General features: G+C 41.2%; 1 protein-coding gene across 1 annotated transcript in view; it reads right to left on the bottom strand.

The window, feature by feature from the left end:
- Nucleotides 1-26,124, bottom strand: part of SORCS3 (sortilin related VPS10 domain containing receptor 3) — a 399,928-nt gene that overhangs the window by 176,634 nt on the left and 197,170 nt on the right. The window contains exon 4 of the mRNA XM_081912026.1: nt 3,860-4,018. Coding sequence (XP_081768152.1) covers nt 3,860-4,018 — 159 coding nt within the window. The remainder of the gene's footprint in view (nt 1-3,859; nt 4,019-26,124) is intronic.

Here is a 26,124-nt window from a genome sequence, read left to right as displayed (position 1 = left end):
TCTCTCAAATGTGTTAATTGCCAATGGATACCAGCAAAACAGGGTTACGAAGCTAATCCAAAAAGAAACACCCCCCAAAAACCAAGACACAGAAGAAAACAATGGCATGGCCCTCCTTCCTTATATCAAGGGCACTACAGATAAAATTAGCAAAATCCTCCATAAACACAATATCAAAACAGCCTTTTGCACCAACCTCTATATATATATATATATATATATATATATATATATATATATATATATATATATTCTAGCTTAAAAGTAACATCAAACCATTCAGCTACATCAAACAGATATATTGGGTCTTTCAATTCATACTGCGAAATTCCTGGATACACCGAACATCTGAGCTTGCAAAAGGACTGACATTTGGCTAAGTCCTTTCATACAATGACTGCCTGGCACAGTAAAGAACTCTACATTTACAGTGGCTTTGCATCTGCAAATGTCACTGTGGCATCATCAAAGAAATAGCAATGTGAACCTGGTGCCTTCTGTTAACAAGGTAAAGGCTATATTCAAGTTATTATCTGTGGTTACTGGTGCAGTATATAATAGAACACTTTAAAGTGCATTAAATTACTTAGGTCAGGCAGTAAAAGACCTGGGGACTGTGGTATATTGCAGCACAGGAGACATTGTTCAATGGGCCACTAATGAATTTACTCTCCAAGGGAAAGCCAGGACGCTTCACAAATATAACTGCTGAGCCAAAGAACTTCCCCTGCTTCTTGTGCATGCTCCAACAGACATTCCAAAATCTGAGGTGGGAACTCACTGTGGGAAACGTTACAATGCACTCACCCCACTGTGTTCCACACAAAGCTCACAATTCCAAACATCTGTTGCATGGGCAAACAGGAGATCAGAAAAAGGCTGTATGGCAATACTAAGACATCATTGAGTCATGATACTTGTAATGAGCATATCCAACACCCCAAAAGAAACCTCCATATGAAAGCAGTTTTGTACTTGTTCCCTCAAAAGCCTAGGGATCATTGCTATCATTTTTGTTAGATTGCAAGAGCATCTCCTGCAGTAAATGTTCCACAGGTAGCACTTGAAAGGTAAAAATAATAACAGCTGGTGCCTATCGTCTGCCCCACTTCTCCCCCCAGTCTATATATTCCTTGGGGATATGCATGTACTCATGAAAAAGTAGGAAACCTGAGGCATATATACTTTTATACTCCCTCAGCTTTGGGAAAGAGTGTGACCACAATTCATTGCTTCTCTGAGCTCAATGGTCCAGCTTTGGCTAGAAGAACTTAGGGTGTGTTGGATACATGGGCTTTTTAAAGCAAGGGGCATTACAGAAGAGAGAAGATACACTGAATTTTCCCTGAGAGATCTGGCCTGGTCTAATTGAGGAACAAATCAAGGCTTTTGAATTCAATCATGCATTGACAAGGTTGGGGAACTTGCTAATTTCGATGTTTACAAATAATTCTGTGTTCTAAAAAGATTGAAAATGGGTGTGACTATATCTTGAAAAATTATAAACTGGTGCTCCATGTTGTTTTATTCACCCATCCATTGAACACCATCATCCATATACATGATGCTTTGCAGAGTACTAAAGGGTATATCTCAGCTCCTGCTGCATTTGAAAGCACTTCACAGTATGTGCTCCTTCGTTAAATTGAATGGGAGAAGAGACACTGCAGCAGGGGTTAGATCAGAATCCAGCTTTTAGGTGGAAGAAAAGGCAACAAACAGAGGGAACATGGTTTCTGCAAAAGCAACAACCGACAATTGCCATCCCATCAATAACATCCATCGAGAAAAATTTCAGGCTGTTACATGGCGAGCACTTCTTTTGAATCTATCGTTATTTCAAGACTATTGCTCTGCAGTTACCCTCTCATCCATATCCTGCAACAGTTATGCATAACCCCATCACCAAAAAGACAACTAATGTGTTTGTTCCTAACAGAGATCCTTTTAGATGATCTTTCATGAAAAATGTCTGCCGTCAACATTACAGTGTCTATGGGATAACATTATTTTCTTCAGACAGTATAGCCCTATTCATGCATTGCTCATCATAGGCATGCAGAACAAGGAACGGGGCTGCTTTTAGACCTTCCCCCAATGGTGAATTGCCCTCAGCCCTCAGAAACCACGTGTTGCCTATGACCATGTGAGCAGAAAGCCACACATAAGAGTCGTGCCAGATTAGTGATGTGAAGGAAGACCTGTTATGGCAAGCTTCACCCAGCCTGTCCCCAGAGCTCCGCCTCTCAGAAAGGCCGTCACTGGCCAATTCAATTTTTGGATTTCAGCAGGAAATCCTATCAACCAACTGAAACCAATGTCAGAGTCAGCCAACCACACAGAAAGGAACCGCCCCCTCCACACACACCCCAGTTCTCCCACAGCAATTGGCACTGCCGCCGATAATCTGTCTTTCAACTCACCCAATCATGTGCAACATGTGGCTACTGGAAGCAGGGGAGAGTTGTGATAGTAAGGCAGAACTAAAACTACAGTACCATCCTTTCTTCTTTTTCTTCTTAAATGTGAGTAATGCTTAAACAGGGCTTCTATGTTTCTGGGCTCCTATTGACGTTTTCTCTAAAGATTGAGGCATAATAAAGGACTGCAGTTTTGTTACAATTTGCACCTGACAGGATTAACAGTGCTACAACAAACAGGGATGGCAGCTGTGTTAAATGAGAATTAAAACACGTTCTGCATAGCTCAAAATAAGACAGATAGCACAGATGTACCTGACCCCTTTGCAATTTTGCTTTCAGTATACCATGACTCCATGAGTGCCCTTGACCACAGGCACAAAGAGTAGTTTAAATTCCTATGTTTAGAAATCATTTTGCAAGCTTGGAAATGGGGAAGCCAATAGTGTGAGCCAAAAAAATGAGGGTTGCAGGTGAATGCCCTGCGCAGGGACCTGGGAGCACTATTTAAAGTTCAGTGAATGCATAAAGGAATAACATTGGGATGGTATTATTTGGATTAAATAAGAATGGAAGCAGGAGAAGGAACAACAATAGCATCTCCCCAAGACCAGAACATGGGAAGTCACCCAAAAATGTTTAATTTGGAATGGAACAATTGGCTTTTTTAATTGTATTATGATCTGGTATTGTATCAATGTGGCTTATATTGGATTATTATTAATGAAAAATTAATAAAAATTATTATAAAAAATAAAGTTTGGTGGATGCATGTTCATCCACTCAGAATAAGCTGGTGCATTTGGATGTGAATGTGTTAACCAAGTATTTTTTCGGGTTTTGCCCCACTGCTGAATGCAATCTTCTTTCTCCTGTTGAGTACCTGATACAGATGATCCACCCCCCAAAAAAAAAAACTTTCTGTAGATGAATTGCCATCACTAGACAGTATGGATTCTCCAGACATTTATTCACCAGATAGTATGTATACAAGGAATGAGCAACAGCGGCCTAAAGTTCAGGCCCTACTTCCTTCTTCCCTCTCAACTTCCAATGTGCCAAAAGGAAGTGACCAGAAGCTTTCACTCCCTGTTTTAAACTAACCAGAGTTTGTGGTTTGATCTGGGGAAACTCTAAACCATGATTTGATCACCATGATCAAACCATAGGTTAGGTTTGATACTGGCTTGTATTTTAAAGGGTAGTTGGAACCTGTGGCCCTCCAGATATTCCTGGACTACAATGGCTAGCCATTGGTCATGCTAGCTGGGGCTGATGAGATGTTGCTGGACTCTAATTCACAATTTAAATGCTTCCTATCATACCAGAGAAGAGAGAGCACTTGCGCCTAAGGCTTACTGCTTCTAGTGCATGTAGAACTAAACACTGGTATAGCATTGCATCTGAAACGAGGCAAAGATATATCATGAGCAATGTACCTTTTGGTCAAGGCTGTATGCTAGAATCCAGTCCTCTTGCTTAGGATGGAACAGCAGGCTCTGGATGTAGAAGCTGAGCCGATATTTTTGATAGGTGGCGCCTTCGTCGTTACTGATCAGTATGCTACTTTCAATCTCAGGATCACTCAAGAGCATTATCTATATAAAAAGAAAGGAAAGACAAGGTGGAAATAGGCTTAATTACATATCTGATACTAACTTGAGATTATTATCGTGATAAGAATTGCCCCTATATAGTTACATTACATGTAAGAATTGTCCCTACAGTGGTACCTTGGTTTACGAACTTAACCCATTCCAGAAGTCCGTTCTTAAACCGAAACCATTTTTAAACCGAGGCGCACTTTCCCTAATGAGGCCTCCCACCACTGATGCCCTTCCACTGTTCGGATTCTTTTCTTAGACAGAGGTAAAGTTCTCAAACCGGGATACTACTTCCAGTTTTGCGGAGTTCATAAACCAAATGGTTCGTAAACAGGACTGTTTTTAAACCGAGGTACCACTGTATATAAAAGGGACGTGGGTGGTGTTGTGGGTTAAACCACAGAGCCTAGGACTTGCCGATCAGAACTTCGGCGGTTCGCATCACTGCAACGGGGTGAGCTCCCGTTGCTCAGTCCCTGCTCCTGCTAACCTAGGTACCTATTTACCTACTTGCACGTCAAAGTGCAAGTAGGTAAATAGGTACCGCTCCGGCGGGAAGGGAAACGGCATTTCCGTGCACTGCTCTGGTTCGCCAGAAGCGGCTTAGTCATGCTGGCCACATGACCCGGAAGCTTCCTCAGCCAATAAAGCAAGATGAGCGCCGCAACCCCAGAGTCGGCCATGACTGGAACTAATAGTCAGGGGTCCCTTTACCTTTACCACTGTATACAGTTACATTGCCTAGTTGGAATACACCATTGAACTCTTGCCTGAATCAATGGTGGAGAGGGGTGGATGGATGTATAGACCCTATGGCTTTTGCGCGGCTAGAACTGTACAAAGGCAAGAGTCACATCCATTGCCCTGTCCACCTTTGTCTCTGGCCCCACCCACCATCTGCATGTGGCCACCAGAAGGTTCTCTGTGAGGTAATGTGGCTCTCAGGCTGAAAGATGCACCCCAATCCTGGTTTAAACATTTTGCCCAGTGAATGATTTTCATATTCCACACTCAAATGTTGAACTCTGCATCTGAAGTGATAATAGTGTCAATATCAAATATGACAACCAACTATATATAAGGCCTTATACTGTACACTGTGTACTAAAATGTTTTATTCCAAACTTAGTTCCTTTGGCAAGCCCTTTGTGGTAGCACAATTGACACTGACATCTCTTGGCTCATACAAGGATAGTCTTCACGACATCACCTCTCCTCATGCAAACCTGCATGGACCCTGAGATTGTCATCTGACAAACTACTCTGTGCACCAGCTCCAAAGGAGCTCCATAGAGTAGTAGCTTCCATCCATGGACTGCTCTTCCCTGAAAGGCCCACGTAGCACCAACTCTGTCATCATTTTGATGCCAGACAAATAAACTTTTCTTTTCCTGGGCATTTGGGCAGCTGCAATGATCAGATGCTTTTACTCTGTTTATGCTCTGGGAAGTAATAAATTTCAGAAACTAAACAAACTAGCTTGTTCTTAGAACAGCTAATTATTTATACCGGTGATAGCAAAAAAGGGAAAGCATTCTACCTAGGAATTCACCACTGTCATTAGGCAGACAAAGTGACAAGGGTCAAGGTGACCCCTTCAGCTAACTCTAAATGGTTGCAATGGTCTGTATAATACTCCACAGTCACTGATTTTTATCACATGTGCCAAAATTCTGCAACAAGGAAAGCTTTATTCTATGGCTGGTATAAATTTCACAGAAAGGGAAAATTTACATAATGCCTTATTTTGCATGATCTATTCTGCAATATTTCCTATTTTACATAATTTATTCCAGTTTTCATAGTCATGGTGAGGAGCAAGGAGCTATGTAGGTGACTAAGCTCCACCTCTTATCTTATTCAGCAACTCCTTGCTCACACGGTCTTTCAAGCGATAAGAACAACTATCCATTAAATTAGAATGATCAGCTTTCATGCATATATTTTCAGACATATCCCCCCCTTTTTTATAGCTGAAATTTGCAGGAAGCCGAATTTTATTTCCCAGTGCCAGATTATATACTTTTTGTGTTCAACTGGAATCGTAGCACACAAGCAGTTTTGTCTGTGGAGACCTGCTGTTGCTTCAGAGTGTAAGATCAGGCTAGCAGCATTTCAGCTTGGCACTAAAAATCAGCTTTGAGAATCTCAAAGCCTCACTTCAGCAAAAACTTAGTTCAATAGGAATTATCACCTCTATCATCTCTGGGGCCGCTGTGACAAAAGCTCAGTATACCATGGAAATAAGCCTTTATTTCTTTTTGCTTCCCAAAGGACTTCCATATTGCACAATAAAAGAGAAAAGGGTTGTCACCTCTAATCCCTATTTGGGGGGGGGGGACTAAATCACCTTTTCAGGATTCAAGAAAGCTTCTGTTTGGGACTAACTTTGTGTCCTGATCTATTTATTCATATCCAGAGGATAAGAGAGATATCTGTAGCTCACATTACTAACATTTGCTTACATCTGCAGACTAGATGAAAGAGAATGGAAGATTGCCACAAAGCAAAACATTTCAGAAGGATGCTACTTTTAAAACAAAGATTCTCTGGGGAAACAGATTTGCCACTCACTAAAGGTTATCAAGTGAAGAATGCTATAGATTAAAGATTTCCTCTTGTTCTAAGCTTGGATAAAGAGGTTAAGGGTCTTAATTATAGAGTACAGTAAATGGGCATCCAAATTTCCCAATGATTCATTGTTGACTCACTTTTTGCTTCAATAGGCCTTCTTCCCAGGTAGGTGGGAATAGGATTGCAGCCTTACAGCACTGGTTGTGCTATTTGGGGGCTTGCAGTCCCTATAGTTTAAATGTGTGTGGCATATCTCCCTTTGCAGCTGCTTTGTCAGGAAACTCTGCTTAAAGGAACTTGTGCCAGCTGTATCCCTAGGGGACTCCACACATTCAGATTAAAAGGTTGACTGGGAGAATGTGATGGCGCTCACTGTTTCTGCTCCCTACCTCCGTGTATTCAGCCAAAGACTTGCAAAAATACTTTAGGCAAACAAGTTGTATGGGGCTAGGCTCTCTCTATGCAGCTGAAGACTTTTCAGAAGACCAAGTCCCGGATCACATATGCCTAGCTTATGTACTTTAACTTCTGCAAACAATGGCTCTGCCCAGACAATCCTCTGCACATGTGGAGGTTTGAGCAGGGCCAGAAACATGATCATCTTCCTGAGCCTCCATATTCAGTGAAGATGTGGAAAACATGTGAACAAAGTTCTCATCTTTCCATAATATCCTGAGGGAAGATGTGCTTTCCCTGGATGTTTCCCGCCAACCAAGTTGTTTGCTGTAACTCTGAATGGGGAGCACAGAAGGGCTCTGTCTCCCCATATCCTTAATAATTGCAACTAGCAGCAACCACATAGGACTCATGTCTGAAGACTAACCAAGAAAAAAGTTTTCTCTGGTAGCTCTGCAAAGTGAGCATATTCCTTGTGCAATCTCCACTTTCCCAAGTGATCAGACTTTCCAGATACAGCACAGCTGAGTTTGGCTTCCTTTGCATGGAGAGATCACTGCAATCTCTCTTCTTCTTTTTTGGCATTAATATATGGGTTTATTGGCAAATATAGCTCACAGTGTTTGCAGAAGTTAAACATTCCTACAATCAATAAATCCGCTGCCACAAATCAGATTCTCCGAGATCCCTCTAGCCTACCACAGCCCAGCTTTCTGCATTTTTGTCTCCAGCTGTAGTTCCATTCTCGCATCCCCAAACTGGCTCCTTATCTCTGTTTCAAAAATACCACTAATTTTCCTTCATGTATAATGAAGCTTTTCCCCTTACTTGAGTTGAAAAGGGAAATAGGCCTCACCCAGGTTTTGTTGAGCTTCACCTTCCACATCATCCTGTAACAACCAGAAACCCTCAAAAGCATTACCAAGGAATTTGCATAATAAAAGGGTGTGATCTAGCCCATATTCACACTTGCAAAGCTTTCACTAATCTAGAACAAGTAAATGGGAGTAGAAAAGGAGAGGAATTTAGTTCAGTTCAGATTTAAAGGCAAAACTTCCCAATTCACACTTTCAGGAATAATGAACAAACTGAAATGCAGCCATCCATCAAAATCTGCACTTCTCTGAATTTTGCAAGGCAGTTCTGCAGCCAAGTTATGTGTACAAAAATGCATATACTGAGGTAAAGTGTGCATATATTCATGAAAATAACGTACAAAAATGCACTATATTCTGGAAAAATGCTTCATAAAACTTTATATATTAGGCACAGTTGCATACAGATTTGTGCATATTAGAAGAAATTAGTACCTGCTGAATTTTCATAAGGACTTCTAAAACAAAAAGTGAACTGGTGCAGATATCTGGAGAAATAAACTTAATACAGTGGTACCTCTGGTTACAAACTTAATTCATTCCAGAGGTCCATTCTTAACCTGAAACCGTTCTTAACCTGAGGTACCACTTTAGCTAATGGGGCTTCCTGCTGCGGCTATGTCTCCGATGCGCGATTTCTGTTCTCATCCTGAGGTAAAGTTCTTAGCCCGAGGTACTACTTCTGGGTTAGCGGAGTCCGCAACCCAAAGTGTTTGTAACCCAAGGTGTTTGTAACCTGAGGTACCACTGTATTGGGGAAATGAGCAATGGAGAGAAATCAAAACTGAAAGATTTGTCCATCCCTATTGAGGAATAGACAATATGGGACACTTCAGTTTGACCTGCATTGTTTGCTTTCTGAGCTATTCCCAATTAGCTGCTTCACACACACACACACAAAAGTGACCTCTACTACATTTCACTCACTGGTTCAGTTCCTGATTGAACTGATCAATGTCTTTAGCCTGATCCCAATACAACCTTCCTATAAGATTTGTGGAACAGCAATTCCTTGATTTCAGAATGCCCAGAGTTCATCACAGACTAGTTCACTCCAGAACCTACAACAGACTAGCAGAGAAAGGGTGGGGTCCTGGAAGGAGGAACAGGGGTCTGCTTGTGGCTTCATTCAAGGAAAGAGCTATAAAATAGAAATCTAATCTATTAAGCTTGGCCTGAATATGTATAAGAGTCCCAGGCATCTGAGCACAACTAGGAAAGTGAGCGTGAAGCGTAGCTGTATCCATTTTTTCTGGTAATCTGATCCCAGACATGACAGATGATGAGCAAAATCCCCAACATCTTTGGTTTACTGAAACCGATATCAGTTTGGTTTGGATTATATAAATCAGCAGGGAGCCTTTCCAGCTTTGGTTCACACAAGAAAATCAAAACGGTATCAGCTTCAGTAAAGCAAAGATGGAAAAGCTCATGGAAAGAAAAAGACTGTGCAGTGAGAGCCTATCTCCCTATTTAATAACATTTAACCCTTTCCACAGCAACCCCCTCCAAAATAATAATATGTGAACCAAAATAATCATCATAATAAAAAATAGATATATGTAGAAAATAACACTTTACATTTGTCAAAGGGCAAAACTACCTCTTCTTATTATGTGTCTTCAGCAAAGGATCCACCCCATTCGTGATTTAGATTAATCTCTTTTCATTAGCAGCCAATAAACAAACACCAGCTTCTCTGGCAATGCCCAGGACCGCCATTTATAATTGCCATAAGGAACACCAGAGAGTTGTCAAATATAATTTATAGCCTTTTAAGATCTAATCATTTTCTATAATATTAGATTAAATGGCAGCCCTTTATTAAAGAGGAAATTATAGTTCACCTTGCTACTTTCTGGAACATTTTGTTATATATTGTTTTTCTCTGTCCATTACAGAAGGATATACAGTACATTATTTCGGGGGTGGGGGGGAAGTGCTGCAAAACGAACTTGAAGGGAATAAGGTTTCCCTTTCCTTTCTGCATCCTGGCTGCGGAAATTGTTCTGTGAAGGATTTGCAAGGGCACAGTCTAGACTGCGATGCCAGATACCTGGATGCAATTCCAGTGGAGCAAGAAAATCCAGTCAAAACAGGAATCACCCATAGGTGATTCTTGCTAGAATCTTAAAACGTTTACTTGCTTTAAGGCATAGTTTTGAAGTGCATGTTTCTAGAATTCATGGTTTTTATCGCTTTTCTTCTTCTTCTTTTGAATTTGAATTTGTGGGATATGTTAATTAACATAAGAAGAGTCCTGCTGGATCAGGTGAAAGGTCACTCTAGTTCAGCATCCTCTTTTCATAGTTGCCAACCAGGTTCCTATGGGAAGCCTAAGTACAACAGCACTCTTTCCACTTGTGATGCCCAGCAACTGGCATTCAGTTGCAAACTGCCTCCAACAAGATGTTTGCATTTGATGTAAAGTGAATTTCTCTTCCCCCCCAAAAAAAATATTCATTTTATAACACATATAAAAAACACAAACAGAAAAGACAAACAATACAAACAAATTCTTGTCATATCCTTATTTATCTAAACATTAAGTGGGCTTCCCCAAGTCCCACCTATCTGATTTTCATTTTACTTCATCTTTAGCAGTTTACATATATCATAATTTCTAACATCTTTTTTTTATCACACTTAAAGTAGCTTCACATTTTATCACATACAAATAATACTATTTTAAAATACCCTATCTTCTACTTCTAACCCTACAGCCTATATCCACTTCCAAAGCTATTCTAAGGTTTAAATATTAACATATTTTTTTCAAATATTTCTTAAACTTCTTCCAGTCTTCTTCCACTGTCTCTTCTCTCTGGTCTTGGAGTCTCCCGGTCAGTTCGGCAAGTTCCATAAAGTCCATTATCTTCATCTGCCATAATGCAAAACAAATTTCTCACTTCATACCCATTTTAATGTTCGCTTCTTGAAAGAATCCAGATGATTTTCATGTTTGCTCAGGTGTACATTTCCACAATAAAAGAATAGACTGATTGTTCCCTTATTATGGTATAGTCTGCCTATAATTGGTCGTGCTGGGTCCAAAATTAATGTATCTCTTTAAGTTTCCCTCCACTTTTGTGTGTGCATAAAAACCTCTCTGTGAGGTCCTCTCTCAGATACAATTTTCATAACTGAGAAGGCAAAACAAATAAGACCTATCATGCTTATACCCTTTGACCAGATGCAACTCACAAGCCAAGTATTGTGACTGACAGTTGCTTGTTAATCCATACCCTCCATTATAGCATATTGACTAAGGCTGCTTCCAAGCTGTCACTGTTTTGTGGGTGGGATTCAACCACACAAGGCAAGTTCAAGTTGTGCAGTTAAAGTAGATTTCATAGGATCATAGAATTGCAGAGTTGGAAGGAATCCCCTGGGTCATCTACTCTGCAGGAATCACAGCTTAGGAGCCCCTGACAGATGGGCACCCAACCTCTATTTAAACATATTCCATGAAGGGGAGCCAACCACCTTCCAAGACAGCCCTTCCCATTGTCAACCAACTCTTACTGTCAGAAAGTTCTTTCTAATGTTTAGTCAGAAACTCCTTTCTTATCATTTGAATCTGTTGCAAATTAATCAGGACACATGCTTAAGAAACAGCTCATCTGGAATTGACCATAGAGACTGAGCCCCTAGTTTGAATCTCACCCCTGTCATGACTGCATTTAGCAAGCCATGCCCTCTCTTTCTCCTCGCAGAGCCCCAGTTCAGCTCCTCTTTCCAGGGGACTTTGAGAACTGTGAAGGGAACAGGGGTATCCTAACAACTATCAGCACCCTTAACAAACTACACTTCCCAGAATTCTGTGGGGGCAGCCATGATTGTTTAAAGTGGTATCACAATGCTTTACATGCATAGTGCAGATGGGGCCACAGTCTTTGCTTCTTCTGTTATCTAGCTGTAGTTATTGCGACAACCCAGTAAGGCAAGTCCGTATTATTATCCCTGTATTACAGATAGGAGGCGAGTTTGCCATGAAACTGAATCAGTTCCCTCCCTCATCCCTATCACAGTACAGCCAAAGGGCAATGAGTCTGACAGACCTGCCTGAAAACAGGCCTCTTCCACCCACAGCCTACTGAAATCCAGCTGCACTTGCCCAGCGTCAGCAAATTACACAGAGAGAGACTGTAAAATTATATCACCACTAGTCCCCTTCCCATTCTCAGTTTGGATTACAAACATAAATGCTTAAAAATCTTATTGGCCCACACAACCGCATCTCTTGACAAAAGAAAGGAAGGAAGGAAGCCCTTTTGACTGCGAATGTTATGTTGTACCATAAAGGGACATTTCTATCAATATTACCATTCCTTGTGCCTTATTAATTTCCTCCCCCACAAAAAAACCCCACCAAACATAAATTTCAAGTGCAAATTACTTGAGTCCTCCTCTTTCAATGGGCGCCAAGAAGTTTTGTAGGTACAATATCTGTAACAATATCACTGCTGAGTTACATTAGCAAGAAGCATCTTACAAAATGAATAAAGAAGACAGGATAGAAATAAATGCCTTTTGTTCCCAGGAATAAATAGAGGACATTAAACTCTTGCTTGCAGGCAGCCAGTTTGTCAGCTTTTTGAATATATGCTCCCCAGGTTAGCCTGCCTCTGTTTAATTTTTGTAGGCAGAAAGCCGCAAAACCATCCTGATGCTGGAATAACCGCTGGGCTAAAGAAGAGCGCTTCTGCTTGGCACAAACAACCGCCCATTGTCATTAACAGAACACAGATGCTGTGCCTGAAACATCTCTTTTTAAAAAAAAAACCAGAAAAATAAAGCTGCACCTGAAGAAATGTCTGGAAAAAGGAGGCCTAATTGGGTTCTGTATGCAGCGTATATTCATGCTTTCCGAAGCAAGAGTGCTTAGCTGAAAAAAACATGTCTTCAACTGCAGGAATTATCTTAAATTCAAACTCAAGGTGGTTAAATGAAATAGGCTAGAACCACCTTCAGACATTCTAGAAGTATGAACATGTTGGGAGGGGAATAGGGATGGTGCTTGCTCGTCCCAGCCCTGGACTCAATGTGTTGGTTAACTCTGCAGGAGCAATCTGTACCCTACAGTTTTCAGGTTCTGTGTATACATGGACAACGGGCAGAATTTACCTTACATGTCCAGTCTGTGGAAGCCCTGTTGCCTTAGTTTAACCTAGACATAACCTCTAATCCTAGCTTTTTCATGGCTATTCATAACTGTTGCCATTCTTTTCTCATGATTTCCAGCCTTTATGGCTGCTTCATTCTTCCAATCAGGAATCAAGTAATAGATTCTATTACAATGGAACCAGTACTATTTTTCTAGAAAAAGAGGTGCCGGAACTCACCATGAACTTCTCCCTTGTTCTCTTAGAATGGCTGAGAGGTACTGAAGCTGAACTCCCAGTGAACTCCCAGTGACTGAAAAAAAGCTCTGGTTGGACCACAGTGTGTGTGTGTGTGTGTGTGTGTAAATGTTTCAGATTTAGCCATGTACTGTGTCACAAAGGCAAATTAAAGGCTTTAGGGTGGCAGAAATTGTCCTCTCCTGGTCACATGGTTGATCAAAGCCAATCAGGGATCAGCCTTTTGCAATGGTCTCCAGTAAGCTGCCAAGAGTTGGGCTCTATCTCATCCCAATTCCAATTCAACACTATAATTGAGTTTATATTATATGCTCTAAAACTTCCCATGCCTAGCTTGTTCCCTTTCAAATTCTGCCTAGAGGGTCATTGTGATTCATGACCTTCCTTTCTGCAAATTGTTCTAATCTGAGATCTCAGGTAAATATTCCAATGGCCAACAGGGATTACAAAACTGCCAACTTCTGAGTGGCCTCAATCCTTTATCAAAAAAATCTGTGGGTTTTTTCTACCCCAATGGGCCAGCCACCTTGGACCTACTCTTCCAACTTCTTGTAACATGACTTATTATTACTTGGAAATTAACATTAATAACAGATTTAATTAGCAGATATAGCTCCAGATTATCATCTTTCTGGAACATAATGATGCAGTCTTACAGGATGAAGTGCACTCTTCTCACTTTATATGGGTTTATGAAGCATGTGTTATAAAAGTACCTCAGCCATACGGCTTTTATACCTTGGCAAGCATTTCAAGGCAATCCCATAAAATCCATGCAAATCTTAAAGTGTTAAAGGTGACTTTCACTACAGTAATGAAAAAACAAGACAGACGCCCAACGGAAATTAAATAGCACCCTATTCTTTACTTAGTAGTTTGTAAAACAAAGCACAAGCTCAATATTTCATTGCCTTGCACAGGTTTCTAAAACCAACCTTCTTGATCAAAAATGAAGGAGTGAAAATTTGCAACACTGAAATAAAGCATCACCTTTCAGCTTCTATGCTAAAGAGTATGCCCCAAGGCTATAAGCTAGGAACAAGGTAGAGTTCATTCCTTGACAGTTCTGTGCTTTCTGCCATCCTCCAAACTCCACCCGCCCCCAAACTTCTCATCTCTCTCATGTAGTTGGCAATAAATCCCTTTGGGGATGCAAACACTCAGCTGTACAATGAAAAATGTGGAAAACATAACCCCCCATCAGCTCTAACAGTTAGTTCAAAGACACCATTACTGCAAGATGCTTGTGTAACTCTCCAGAAAGGAAGGTTGTGCAGCTTTTGTTCTCAATATGTGTGCCAGATACTAAGGCTGGTACTACTTTCAAGCTCTAATGACCAGAGTTTGGGAAGCAAAAGTTTACAGTATGAAAGCTGATGTTGAACACAACTTGCATGGGCCTCTACTGTACTCAGATATATTATGATGTGAACCACTACCAAGTGAGGTCAAAGCTCAGAGCAACACATGCCGTGCTGCCTTTGAATCTAGAAGAGCACAAAGCCACCTATAGCTTTATACTCTATAAATTTGTCTAATCCCCTTTGAAAGCAAAATAGGTACAGTTGTCATCACCCCACCTTGTAGTAGCAATTTCCAGAGTTTAATTGTGCACTGGGTGCATAAATACTTCCCTTTGTTTCTGCTGTATCTCCGCCTAGTCAGCTTCACTGAAAGGATCTAGATTTTGTTACAGGAAACCTCCATCTATTTTCTCCCCACCATAAATGAGTATAGAGATTGGGGGTGGGGGGAAGATACCACACAGAGATTGTCACAATTGCTTATTTTACATGTTCAACATGTAAAGGGGGAAAGTAGTGGCATATTTAGCCTTAAAAGGCCAAGAAGGCTAAGGAAATGTACAATGCACCATTTTATTCACATAAGTAATTTAATAGCGCTATTAGTACAAGTGAAGTTATTTTGCTGTGTTGGCAATTGTTGGACCAGGAACTCAATCTACAAAAGTACTATTATGGAACCAGAATTCCCAACGTGTTTCTCTGCTGGGACTCCTAGAATGCACAGGGGGAAACCCACCATCGTTATAATACTGTAACTATTTCTGCTTACAAAACAGAGTTATTTTAACAAGCAAAATTGCTTTTGAGGTCTGTGGGGAACAACAGAAATGTACTTTGGTTTGAACTCAAATATTCTAGGTACAAGTGATAAATACTGCCTGCTTCCCAATCTCTGCAGTTTTGGGAGAAGGGTTACTGAGAAAGTTGTGAATATGTAGCACATGCTGGCTGGGGATGATGGGAGTTGTAGTCCCAACAGCTGGAGGGTACCAGGCCGGCTACACAGTGATGGGTGTAGAATGAGCTGGACTTCCAGATGAGGGTGCAAAATAGGAATGCTTGAGGTGCGAGCTCTCGCTCTCTCATAACAACAATTCCATTACAGACTGACGTGATCGGCACATCCTTAACAGCTGCATGGATCAGAACTCAATGGCTTTTATTCAATGGCTTTTACATTTCCCAAATATTCTGAACCAGTTTTCAGCTCAAAATTAATTTTATTTAAATAATAGCAACAACAATAGTAATAAGTCCATAGACCTAGAGAAACATAGTGACATCATATAAAGAAAACATAGGGCTATATTGTGGCTTTACGGGGGCCCCTACTTGACTTGGAGAGTTATTGTCATCACATGGACTCAGAGGTGAAGAGACCTGCCTATCACCCCAATTCACTTTGAACTGTGGGAGGAAATAATTCGACAGCTGGTCTGGAAGGATGTAGCATGATTCCAAGGGTGAGTACTCACAGACACACTTGCAGCCGTATTCTGAGCCAACTGAAGTTGTTACAGATTCTTCAAAGTTATCCCCATGTAGCATGCATTGCAATAATCCAGCCTATATGGAGGGGAAAGGGATTGCACTTTCTCCCCTGCTCCTGATCTCTATGTATTCCAAGCCAACAAAAGGACATGTGCGATGGGGTATGCCAACTGTCTGGTAACTGGTACCCTAGTGCTTGCAGTGCCTGGCAGACGCCAAAAGAAAGGTCTTGGCAAGACATGACAAAGCATGACTCTTGAGTAGGCTTCAGTTTGGTGTCCCGGTGGCCTAATCCAGTCTAATTCCAGTCTCTGTCACTTCCTTATGCTTTCAATCATAAGTCCTTTCTTTTTTTTATTTTAGAGATACACATAAAACTTTGCATTTAATGTGTGTTTAGATTCAGATTTCTAAAGTAATACAGTCAGTTCCAGTTGCATACAAGGTTTTTCCCATGCACATATACCATCCTGAGATCTTGGCCAAGCTTCCACAATTACCGTAGGAACTGGTTTATTCCCAATATGGTGTGTGTGTGTGGAGGCAAAGATGTATAGAGGCAAATTAATCAATTTGACATCCAAACAAAAGATTATTTAATGAAGTGAAATAAACTTTGGAGTAAATAGTTAGCTCCAGTCAACATAACTATAGCATTCTCAGCAAAAAACAAAGAAACCTGAAACCCATTTGGTACAATGCATCCCTTTAACACTCTTAAAAAACCAGCCATTACAAGCTTCTAAATAAAGACATTGCATCACACTATACACTGTACAATTCTATTATGAGACCTAAAATGAATAAATTGTCACAGTCATGTAAGATAAGGAAGCTGTAATAGAGAAGCATTCAAAAGTTCTGCAGGATCTTGCAATTTGGGCAAGCCTTTCTTGAGTTACACAGTTATAAGGCATGAGTAATAGGCTGTTCCAGAGCAAAGGTGTAGGAAGGTCAGGTGGTACCCGGTACGGAAAATTTCTTGTCACCCCGCCCCCCACATTGATTTTTTTTTCCTGCAAAAGATGAAGGCAAGGCCTAATCTACTCAACCTAGTCTCATTTTATTTACATAGGCTGACTTTCCAGGACCCGGGAAGCCCAGCGGAGGGTAGGGCAGTAGGGCGGTTCATTAACACTTTTTTTTGAAAATGCCTGCTCCAAAGGTCTTATCTTACTAAACTAGGGATTATATAGCTATAGCTGAAATTTCATACACATCAGTTAATATCTTGACCCTGCTCTACTGAGTTGAAATTTCAGCCCACGACATAGGAAAATGGCCAAGTAAACAGCTATTTTCATGGAGGAGGGTCAAGATATTAACTTATATGAATGAAATTTCATTAATAGCTATATAATCCCTATGGTAGTAAGATAAGACTTTTGGAGCAGGCATTTAAAAAAAAAAAGTTTTTTTATGAACCACCCTAGTAGGGCAGTAATTGTTCCTTGATAATTTGTCACCCCCCTCCATGGTGGCACCCGGGACCCACCCCCCTTCCTATGCCCCTGCTCCAGGTGGCAACAGAGGAACAGAGAAAATCAAACCCATGTGTTGGCTAAAACTGGCCACAACTGTATTAAGTACAGCAGGTAAGTGGGGTGGGCATGGCAATGGGGCAAGTACCAGTCCCTGATTCAAATAGGCTGCCGGTTGTCTGTTAGGCCATCCCAGCATGGTGGCTGAGGAGTGTCCTTGAGAGCTAATCCAGTGTGAAGACACATTGTGCTGCAGGCTATGCATCTGGGATCACACTGGCCAACTGAGGTGAGGTATGTCATGCCATTTGGAGCTGGAGACAAAGCCTGATGCCTCAGAACCCCCAATGCCCCACCATTGGATCCTGCCCAATGCCATTTTTGCTCAGGTTGTCATGCTGCCGAAAAGATTAAAAAGTGCCATCTTCCTTCTTCAAAACCACTGACATTTTGGTTACCCACACCCCTGAAAACTGGAAACATGTTCTTCACAATGTCATTCATTGCAAATAGGGTTGCAAGTTGTGGGAAGATAATTTTACAAGAGCCTCACATTGGAAGGACACTATAAGCGCCTTGCTGCTTACGTGGCCCTAGAACTGTATCCTAAAGCTAGGATTTGGACCTCATCGGCATGCATATTATTACCACTCTGTTCCTGATTTCTTTGTTTTTAAATCCTTCCCAGCTCTCTTCTTGCTATGTCCTGAGGAAGAGCACAAAAGCTGCAGTGCAACTGTGAGCAAAGCATTTGTGCATAAAACATTCAGTGCCTGATTATGAAGTAAGCAAGTCAAAATGGCTGAGTAATAGAAATTGTGTGTGTGTGTGTCTGTGTAGCAAATCTTTCCAAGAACCTCATTTCTCTGAGCAGAGAGAACTGAATTTCTATAAGTTTCATGCATCTAATTAGCACAAAGCTTATTTTACACACAGGGGGGGGGGGGAATTGTATATTCTGTCATCACAAAATGTACCAGAAAAATGGGTGGTGTTTTAATCGCTTCTGTGCTTTGAAGGAGAAAAGATCTGCAAAAAGGTTGTGCGTTCTTCCTTGCCATACTGGGACCCCATTCCAAGGAGGCTCATCTTATCATCTCCTCCTCAAGGTTAAGAGGAACATGTTGCTGCAAACATATAACAGAGTTTGCCCACTAAGCACACCAAATATGAAGAGCTTCAATGGAAGGAGAGAAAGAATGAACACTGAAAGAAAATGGTTGTGCCCAACACCATCACTGCATAGTACTTCCACTCATACAATGGGACTTCATTTTCCTCCCCTCAGCCTGCAGCTGGATCCAATGAATTCAGAACAATTTGGGGACTCTCCAGGCAAATTTGCCAGGGAGCAAGGAGGGGGTGAAGTCCCATTGTGTAAGTGGATATCCACTTGTGTAATATTGCATTCTGCCCAGTAATTATCCATACGTCCCATAAATACCAGATGAAAATATATCTTAATCTTCAGCATCGGCCAACACTATCCCTCCAAGGTCATCGTTGTCTTTTACTATTTAGTCTGATAAAAAAACTTACAGAAAACTCAAAAGCTGGCACACTATTTTTTGATATTTTAGTTAGTTTCATAAAGGTATTGCTCTAATGTGGATTTTAGATTCCCGCCCCCCTTTGCTAGACTTAAAAAAATCATAAAATGCTACTAATTGACAGCAGGCAGATATGCAAACCATTAAAAATAAAAATAAAACCACCCACAATTTTCCAATAACCACATCTCCCTCTTTGTCAGGTCAAATGTGCTGTTCTTGGATGGCTTCCATTTCCACTGGCACCTGAAATTTAACAAGCAAATGCTTCTTATGCTTGTGGTGTCTTCTAATTAAAAGTGAAAAGTACACATGTCAAGTGCCAAAGATACAAGAGGAGGCAACAAGACACAGCAATACAGCTTGCTTAACGGCAATGCTACATGGGGAATGTTTCAGGTTTAAGGAATATTTAGCTTAACTACTTTTCCTACACTTGTTTTCATTCAGCATCTCTACCACCTTCATGAATCCGCAGGTGAAACAGGATATATACTACACAACCCACGCAAAAATTAAAATACCAATTTAGGAACCGCTATTCGCATCACAGAATGTGAAGACTTCTTCCTCCTATCTGTGGTCCACATAAGGCTCCCAAGTATTGGTCCTAACTATGGCTTTAAAACTCAATTGACATCACTAGACCCAGAATTTTATTTTTATTTTTTAAAGAACGTCTAGGCTGCTGTTCAGTATAAATGGGTTGTATCCAACTAAAACACGAGTGGGGAATGTTTTTCAGCCTGAAGGACATATTCTACCATGGGCAACCATCCAGGGGTCACATGACAGTGATGGGGGGGGGAGAATCCTATTTATAAGACGCACAGAAAAGTGGGCATGATTCTTACCTTTGTACAGCAGGCTATATTCTAGTCACAAACATGACAGAGCTGTCCAAACAAAACAAAACAAAACAAAACAAAACAAAACAAAACAAAACACAAACACACTTCTCTCCATCCTCCACCCAGGCAAGAGAAAGGCATTGTTGTATCAGAAGGACACATTCCAACAAAGTCAAAACTCTAGAGAAGGGCACAGAGAATGGCCAGGGAGGGATGTGGCCAGAGGAGGAGGTGTGGCTTGTGGAGAGACCTGGAGGCCAGATGGACTGGTGCCTCCTGTTTGTGGAACGCTGTCCTATTCTCTATTTAGTTTTAGGTGCCAGGCAAAGACTTTTCTCTTTACCCAGGACTTTGGGCCTTAATTTGAAGGCTTCCAGGCATTTGAGGTCACTTTTAGTGGAGCAAGATTTGTAAGACCTAACTTTTATCTGTGTAGATGTTTTAAAGCTTTTATCAATTGTGTTTGCTTTATTTGGGTTTAATGTAAGGTCACTTTTATGAGGAAAGAAACTAACTGATGATGATGGTGATTTGTGAGGGAGGGAGGAACCTATTTCTCTTTCCAGGATCTGGTTGTGCAGCTAAGTGTCAGCTATTATCCTTAGCTCTATCTTTGCTATACAGTAAGCTCACAACTTGCACAATGCTTACATTCCAGGGATCATAGGTAAAGGTAAAGGTACCCCTGCGCGTACGGGCCAGTCGTGTCCGACTCTAGGGTTGCGTGCTCATCTCGCTCTAGAGGCGTGAGCTGGCACCGTCCGGAGACACTTCTGGGTCACGTGGCCAGCGTGACGAAGCTGCAGCTGGCGAGCCAGCACCAGCGCAGCACACAGAAACGCCATTTACCTTCCCGCTATAAAGCGGTACCTATTTATCTACTTGCACTTAAGAGTGCTTTCGAACTGCTAGGTGGGCAGGAGCTGGGACCAAACAACGGGAGCTCACCCCGCCGCGGGGATTTGAACCGCCGACCATACGATCGGCAAGTCCTAGGCGCTGAGGTTTTACCCACAGCGCCACCCGCGTCCCCTAGGGATCAAGCCTAAAGCCAAAATTGCATTTAGGCAAAACCCATTGGGTTCAATGGCAGGTGGAATTTCCAAAGGCATTTCCCCCAGATTTGTACACATATCCTTTAGTGCATCTATTTATTTGCAATGCATATCAATCATAAACAGTGATACATAGACTTCTATATATATTTAAAACAATATCATACCATTTTAAACAGCCGTGTCGCCTCCCCGCCCCCTGGTAAGGGTGCTGAGGGTCGTTAGGCAGTCCCTATCCCCATAGAAAGCTACAGTTCCCAGAATGGTTTGACAATCAGTCCCCCTTTCCCCTTTGGGAATTGTAACACTGGGAGAGGGGAGAGTTATGGATCTCCCTACAATTCCAAACACCCGTAACAAACTACCCTTTCCGGGATTCTTTGGGGGAAGCCATGCCTGTTTAAAGTTGTCTGTGATGGCTTCAGATGTGCAGATGGTTCCCCTGTGCGAGTTTCACTGCAACCCCAAATATATTCTCTCTCAGTCTCACTTGCCTATTGGCAATCTGGGAACAATACTATTGACTTGCCTTACAGATTTCATGTAAGGATGCTGAGATAATATATACAAAGTGCTCTGAGCATTAACAAAAAGCACAATAGAAATAGTAGTGTGAATTAACTGCAGATTTAAAAAGGAGGTTTTAACTCAATTTTAATCAGAATGTACCCCATGAGACTATGCTTAGCACAGCCAGCCCTGCCATTAGGCAGAGAGCGGTTCTGCAGGTCATGAAAGGACAGAAAATTCTTACTTATTTAATTTACCATTCCTGCATATTTACTCCAAATGTATCTGTTGTTTTTTCCCCCACCTAGGTACTAAAATAACTTGGCCAATTTGAGGCATTATGTGGCCAGACAGCAAAATATATTGGGCCAGCCTGAATGAATGGCATTCCATAATGTACATAGACTTGTATCTGAAGTGTGCATGCACATGAAAGCTCATACAAATAACAAACTTAGTTGGTCTCTAAGGTGCTACTGGAAGGAATTTTTATTTTTATTTTGATACATCTATTGATTCATTTCAACATCATTCCAATTTAATTTTCCCAAATATAAATTACTTGATAGTTGCGGGGAGGGGCACTTTTATTAACCTCAACATAACAGAATGTCTGAGAATTGTCTAAAAGCAATGGGTGGGATTCAACAAAGTTCCTGCATGTACAGAATGAGGTCTTCTCATGGGACTTTTCTCCTTAAATCTGGCCAGGAAAGTTGGGGAAAACCCATAATATGTTTAGGAATAGGAGGGGGAGGAGAGTGGGGAAGTCTTGTTGCATGACCTAGTTCACCCCCTCCCCCACACATACACCACATTATTATGCTGAATTCCACACATTGTATTAATGTGACCAGCAGTTTTTCATTTCCGCCTGAATGAAAAACTGCTGATCACCTAATGGTTATATAATAAGAAATCCCCAAACACCAGAGACACATGCTTGGTGCTTCTTTATTCCAAGAACTCACACAGAACTGAAACTGGCTACACTGCAGACACACCGACCTCACCCTTTCTTCCCTATGCCACTGAGATCCTTTACATGTTTTCTACTACAAACCCCAGTGTGCAATTCCCTTACCACAATACCACACCAATATATTGCCTTAGATGACTCCCAATTCTTCTGTTATAAGACGCTGGATGCTTCAGAATGATTGAACTCAGTGGAGGAGCTTCATGCTCCGGCACCGGGGGCGGAGAGCAGACGTGGGCAGGGCTGGCGCTTGTCCCGGGGGCGGGACGCGCCACCCAAAGGGGCAAGGCGCACATCTTGGGGGTGCACGCATCCTGGGGGCAGGGCTTGCTGCAGGGGGGACAGCCTAAATGGAACCCCACTGGGATCGCGCTGCCGGGGGCGGTGCGCTCCCCCCGCCCCCTCTTCCTCCACCAATGATCAAGCTTCTATTATTTATAACTAAACATGAAGGGCGGGAAATTCTTTTTATATATTTTTTTGAAACCCAGAAAATATCCAGCTGTTTCGCATTCACATTGCATAAAAGAGGAGTACGGATTAATGCTGTGTTACAGCCCTTGCCAACCTGGAGCCCTCCCAATGTTTTGGACCGCAACATCCATCAGTCCCTGCCAAAATGTCTGTAAAGGCTTAAGCTCTGTGAGTTCTACCTGAAAATAATGTTTGGGGGTGTTGGCTTGTCAAAGGCTTAAAACGAGGTGGCATAACTTTGAATACTGTGTGAACGTTTGAAAGCTATCTACAGGATCTGCTCAGTCTCAAAAAATGCAAAGGAAGGAAGCATTTAGAAGAAGGGATGTCTTGTTCCTGATGGAATCATACTTAGGGGCAGCGGGAGGGGGGAGATTTGCTCCCTGGTATATTAATTCCAGCCTCCAGAGGTCTCCAGGGCAACTCTGTTAATACCGCCAAAGAACTGAGTGCCTCCCTCCCTCCTTCTCTTGCTGAGTTGTTCTCCACCCATTCTATTATTTTTTTCCCTCCTCTTTTTTTATTAAAAAAAATCAGAACATGCTGACTCGTTATTATTGATTGATTATTCTGCTGACTGCAAAGCACCATTCCCTTCCTTGTTAATGCAAAACTACCTCATTTTTCATACTTCATAAATTAATATATTACTCTTGCTGAAACAGTAGAGGAGAAAGTTATGTTTCTGGGAAAGGGTATGGAGTTGTCGTCCCCCCCCCAAAAAAAACCCCCTCACTGGTCACAGATGTCTCTTTCTACTGCGGACCAGGCAACAGAGTCCAGGTGACATTTTCAAAGTCAGATTTATAAACCTCCAGGATTCATTGAGGATGACTCTGTGCACTACATGAGATCTACCTGCTATGTGCTTTACTGCCCACATGGAGCTTCTAATTAGCAGATTTCCCAATTCATTTCTGTACATCCAGCCTCTTGGGCACATAGAGCACTCCCTTTATTCCACTGAATAAGGAATCCTTCTAAGGCATGCAACCTGCATAAGAAGCATTATTGAACCATAGAACTACAAAGGAACTTAGGAATCTGCCTTGTAAAAACCCACGCAGGCCACACTTAAGGTCTTCAAGGGCCACAGGTTGCCCATATGTGTGCTAAAGGTTCAGATTTATTTAGATGAGCCTCATGCATGAAATTGATCCACAATATTACCCAATAGTTCACTGGAATTAAGGAGACATAGATATATATTATCTTAGAGAAGCCACAGACCATGAATTAGATACATGCTCAGATCACTAATGAGCATGCCGGAGAATGTATAACGCAAAGATTTTACGGCAATAATAGCTTGCAACTTAATGCTGTTGTATTTTTAATCAATTATTTACTATTAATTCACATCTTGCATCCAAGTGCTTTAGTAATTTTAACAAATTTAATCTCTGAGGCTTCATTTAAAAAAATGATTCAAGCATTCATTAAAAATAACATGATACTAAAAGCAAATGAAGAATACTAATAAGGACTCTTATTTTAAGAAGTTTAATAATTTACTAGCTCTGGGGTGCATGACATTGTCAATGCAAGGATCTCAGAAGAATACTTTCAGAGGCTAGTAACTAGCAACACTCATGTACAATGGGACAATGTCCAGCTGGGATGCTAGCAGGAAGGCTGCACTCAGAGAAGACAAGTGATAAGAGAACAGAACGTGGGAATTCAGTATCTTCAGTATCAGCATTAGTGTTATTCATATGTTCAAAATCAGTCCCATTTCGACATTATGAACTTCATTTTATGCTACACATATCTGTGGAACACATTATTTTTAGAAGAAGAAGAAGAAGAAGAAGAAGAAGAAGAAGAAGAAGAAGAAGAAGAAGAAGAAGAAGAGACAAGAGTGAAATTATCAGTTACCTCAATGCTCTCTATCTTGCTACATATTTTCCATATGTGGAATATTTCGCACAGTTTATAAGAAAATTCTCCAATGCACGTGTCATTTTAAAAAATGGAGTCTGTGTCATGGTGCTTAGAATCAACTTGAACAAGGATTAAAAGAAGACAGTGTCTAATCAGGAAATTTGCATGTTTATTTAATTCCAAGGGCAGTGGTGGGTGCCTATGAAAAGGGGCAGACTATGGACCTCATGCAGAAGATGATTTGAATGTGGAGTTAACCAGGGCTATTGACTGTTTGGCTCCGAAGCGCCTTCTCCGATTGCATGGAGCCCGGACAGCAATAAAAAGAAATCAAAAATTAGATAATGACAATAAAAGTTACAACCAATTAAACTTAAACATTGACACCACATAAGTATAAATAACATAAAGTTTTGACTTCCTAGTTTATGATTTTTGAATTTGTTCATATTCAACTAGCAACCTGATCTTGGCATATAAATGCACACATAATAGGAAGAAAAATATTAAGGGCAGAAGACTGTTTTAAAAGCAGACAAATGGGGAGAAGTAACTTAGCAATGGGGTTTGATGTCAGATATATTTAAAGAACTGCAAATTCTCAATAAGAGCAAACACCTATCATAGTAGCAACTTCTTTAAAGTGTGGTAGCCTAATAAAGTTTATCAGTTACTACTAACTGACTGTATGTGACCCTCACCTTTTCAGTGTTTCTAAACTCGGATTACCAGAAACTAGATATACAATGCAGCAAAATTTATGTGTGTCTGTTTTTTAAGTGAGATGTTTCTTGTATAGCCCTATAAAGCTAAATATTATGGCTGTCCCAAATATTTACAGGTAAATGTTTCAGGCATGAAAATTGAGCTTTAATGGATACCAAATTGCCCCTGAACCCTCCCCCTTCATCACCTCTTTCATTGCTATTAAGCTGCTGTTTACTGCCAGCCAGATTAAGTGCTGTTGGAGAAGCTTTTTAAAAAACAAACAAACATTAACCCTGCCAATCAAGGATTGTATAGCAAAATGATTTCACAATGCCATGCAACACAACATAGTCAATCAGAAGACTGAAGCTAAAGCTTTCCAATCATGAAAATTGTGTCTGCCAAAGACAAGGATCTCAAGAGATATCCAGGTAGGGTTTAGTGGAACAGAAAATGGGATTTCTCTCAACTTCGCTGCTCCCCGTTTCTTTCTACGGCCTGCTGGCATTGCCCTGTAACACACAGGCACTAATTATGCCCATGCAACACGTTTCTCCTTCCTTCAGTTAAAATGTACATCTTTGACCAGGAGAATTCAAACC

The sequence above is a fragment of the Podarcis melisellensis genome, assembly GCF_964234715.1.
Source record: "Podarcis melisellensis genome assembly, chromosome: 5".
NCBI lineage: Eukaryota > Metazoa > Chordata > Lepidosauria > Squamata > Lacertidae > Podarcis > Podarcis melisellensis.
The sequence above is the reverse complement of the archived record's forward strand: the minus strand, read 5'-3'. Positions and strand labels throughout refer to the sequence as shown.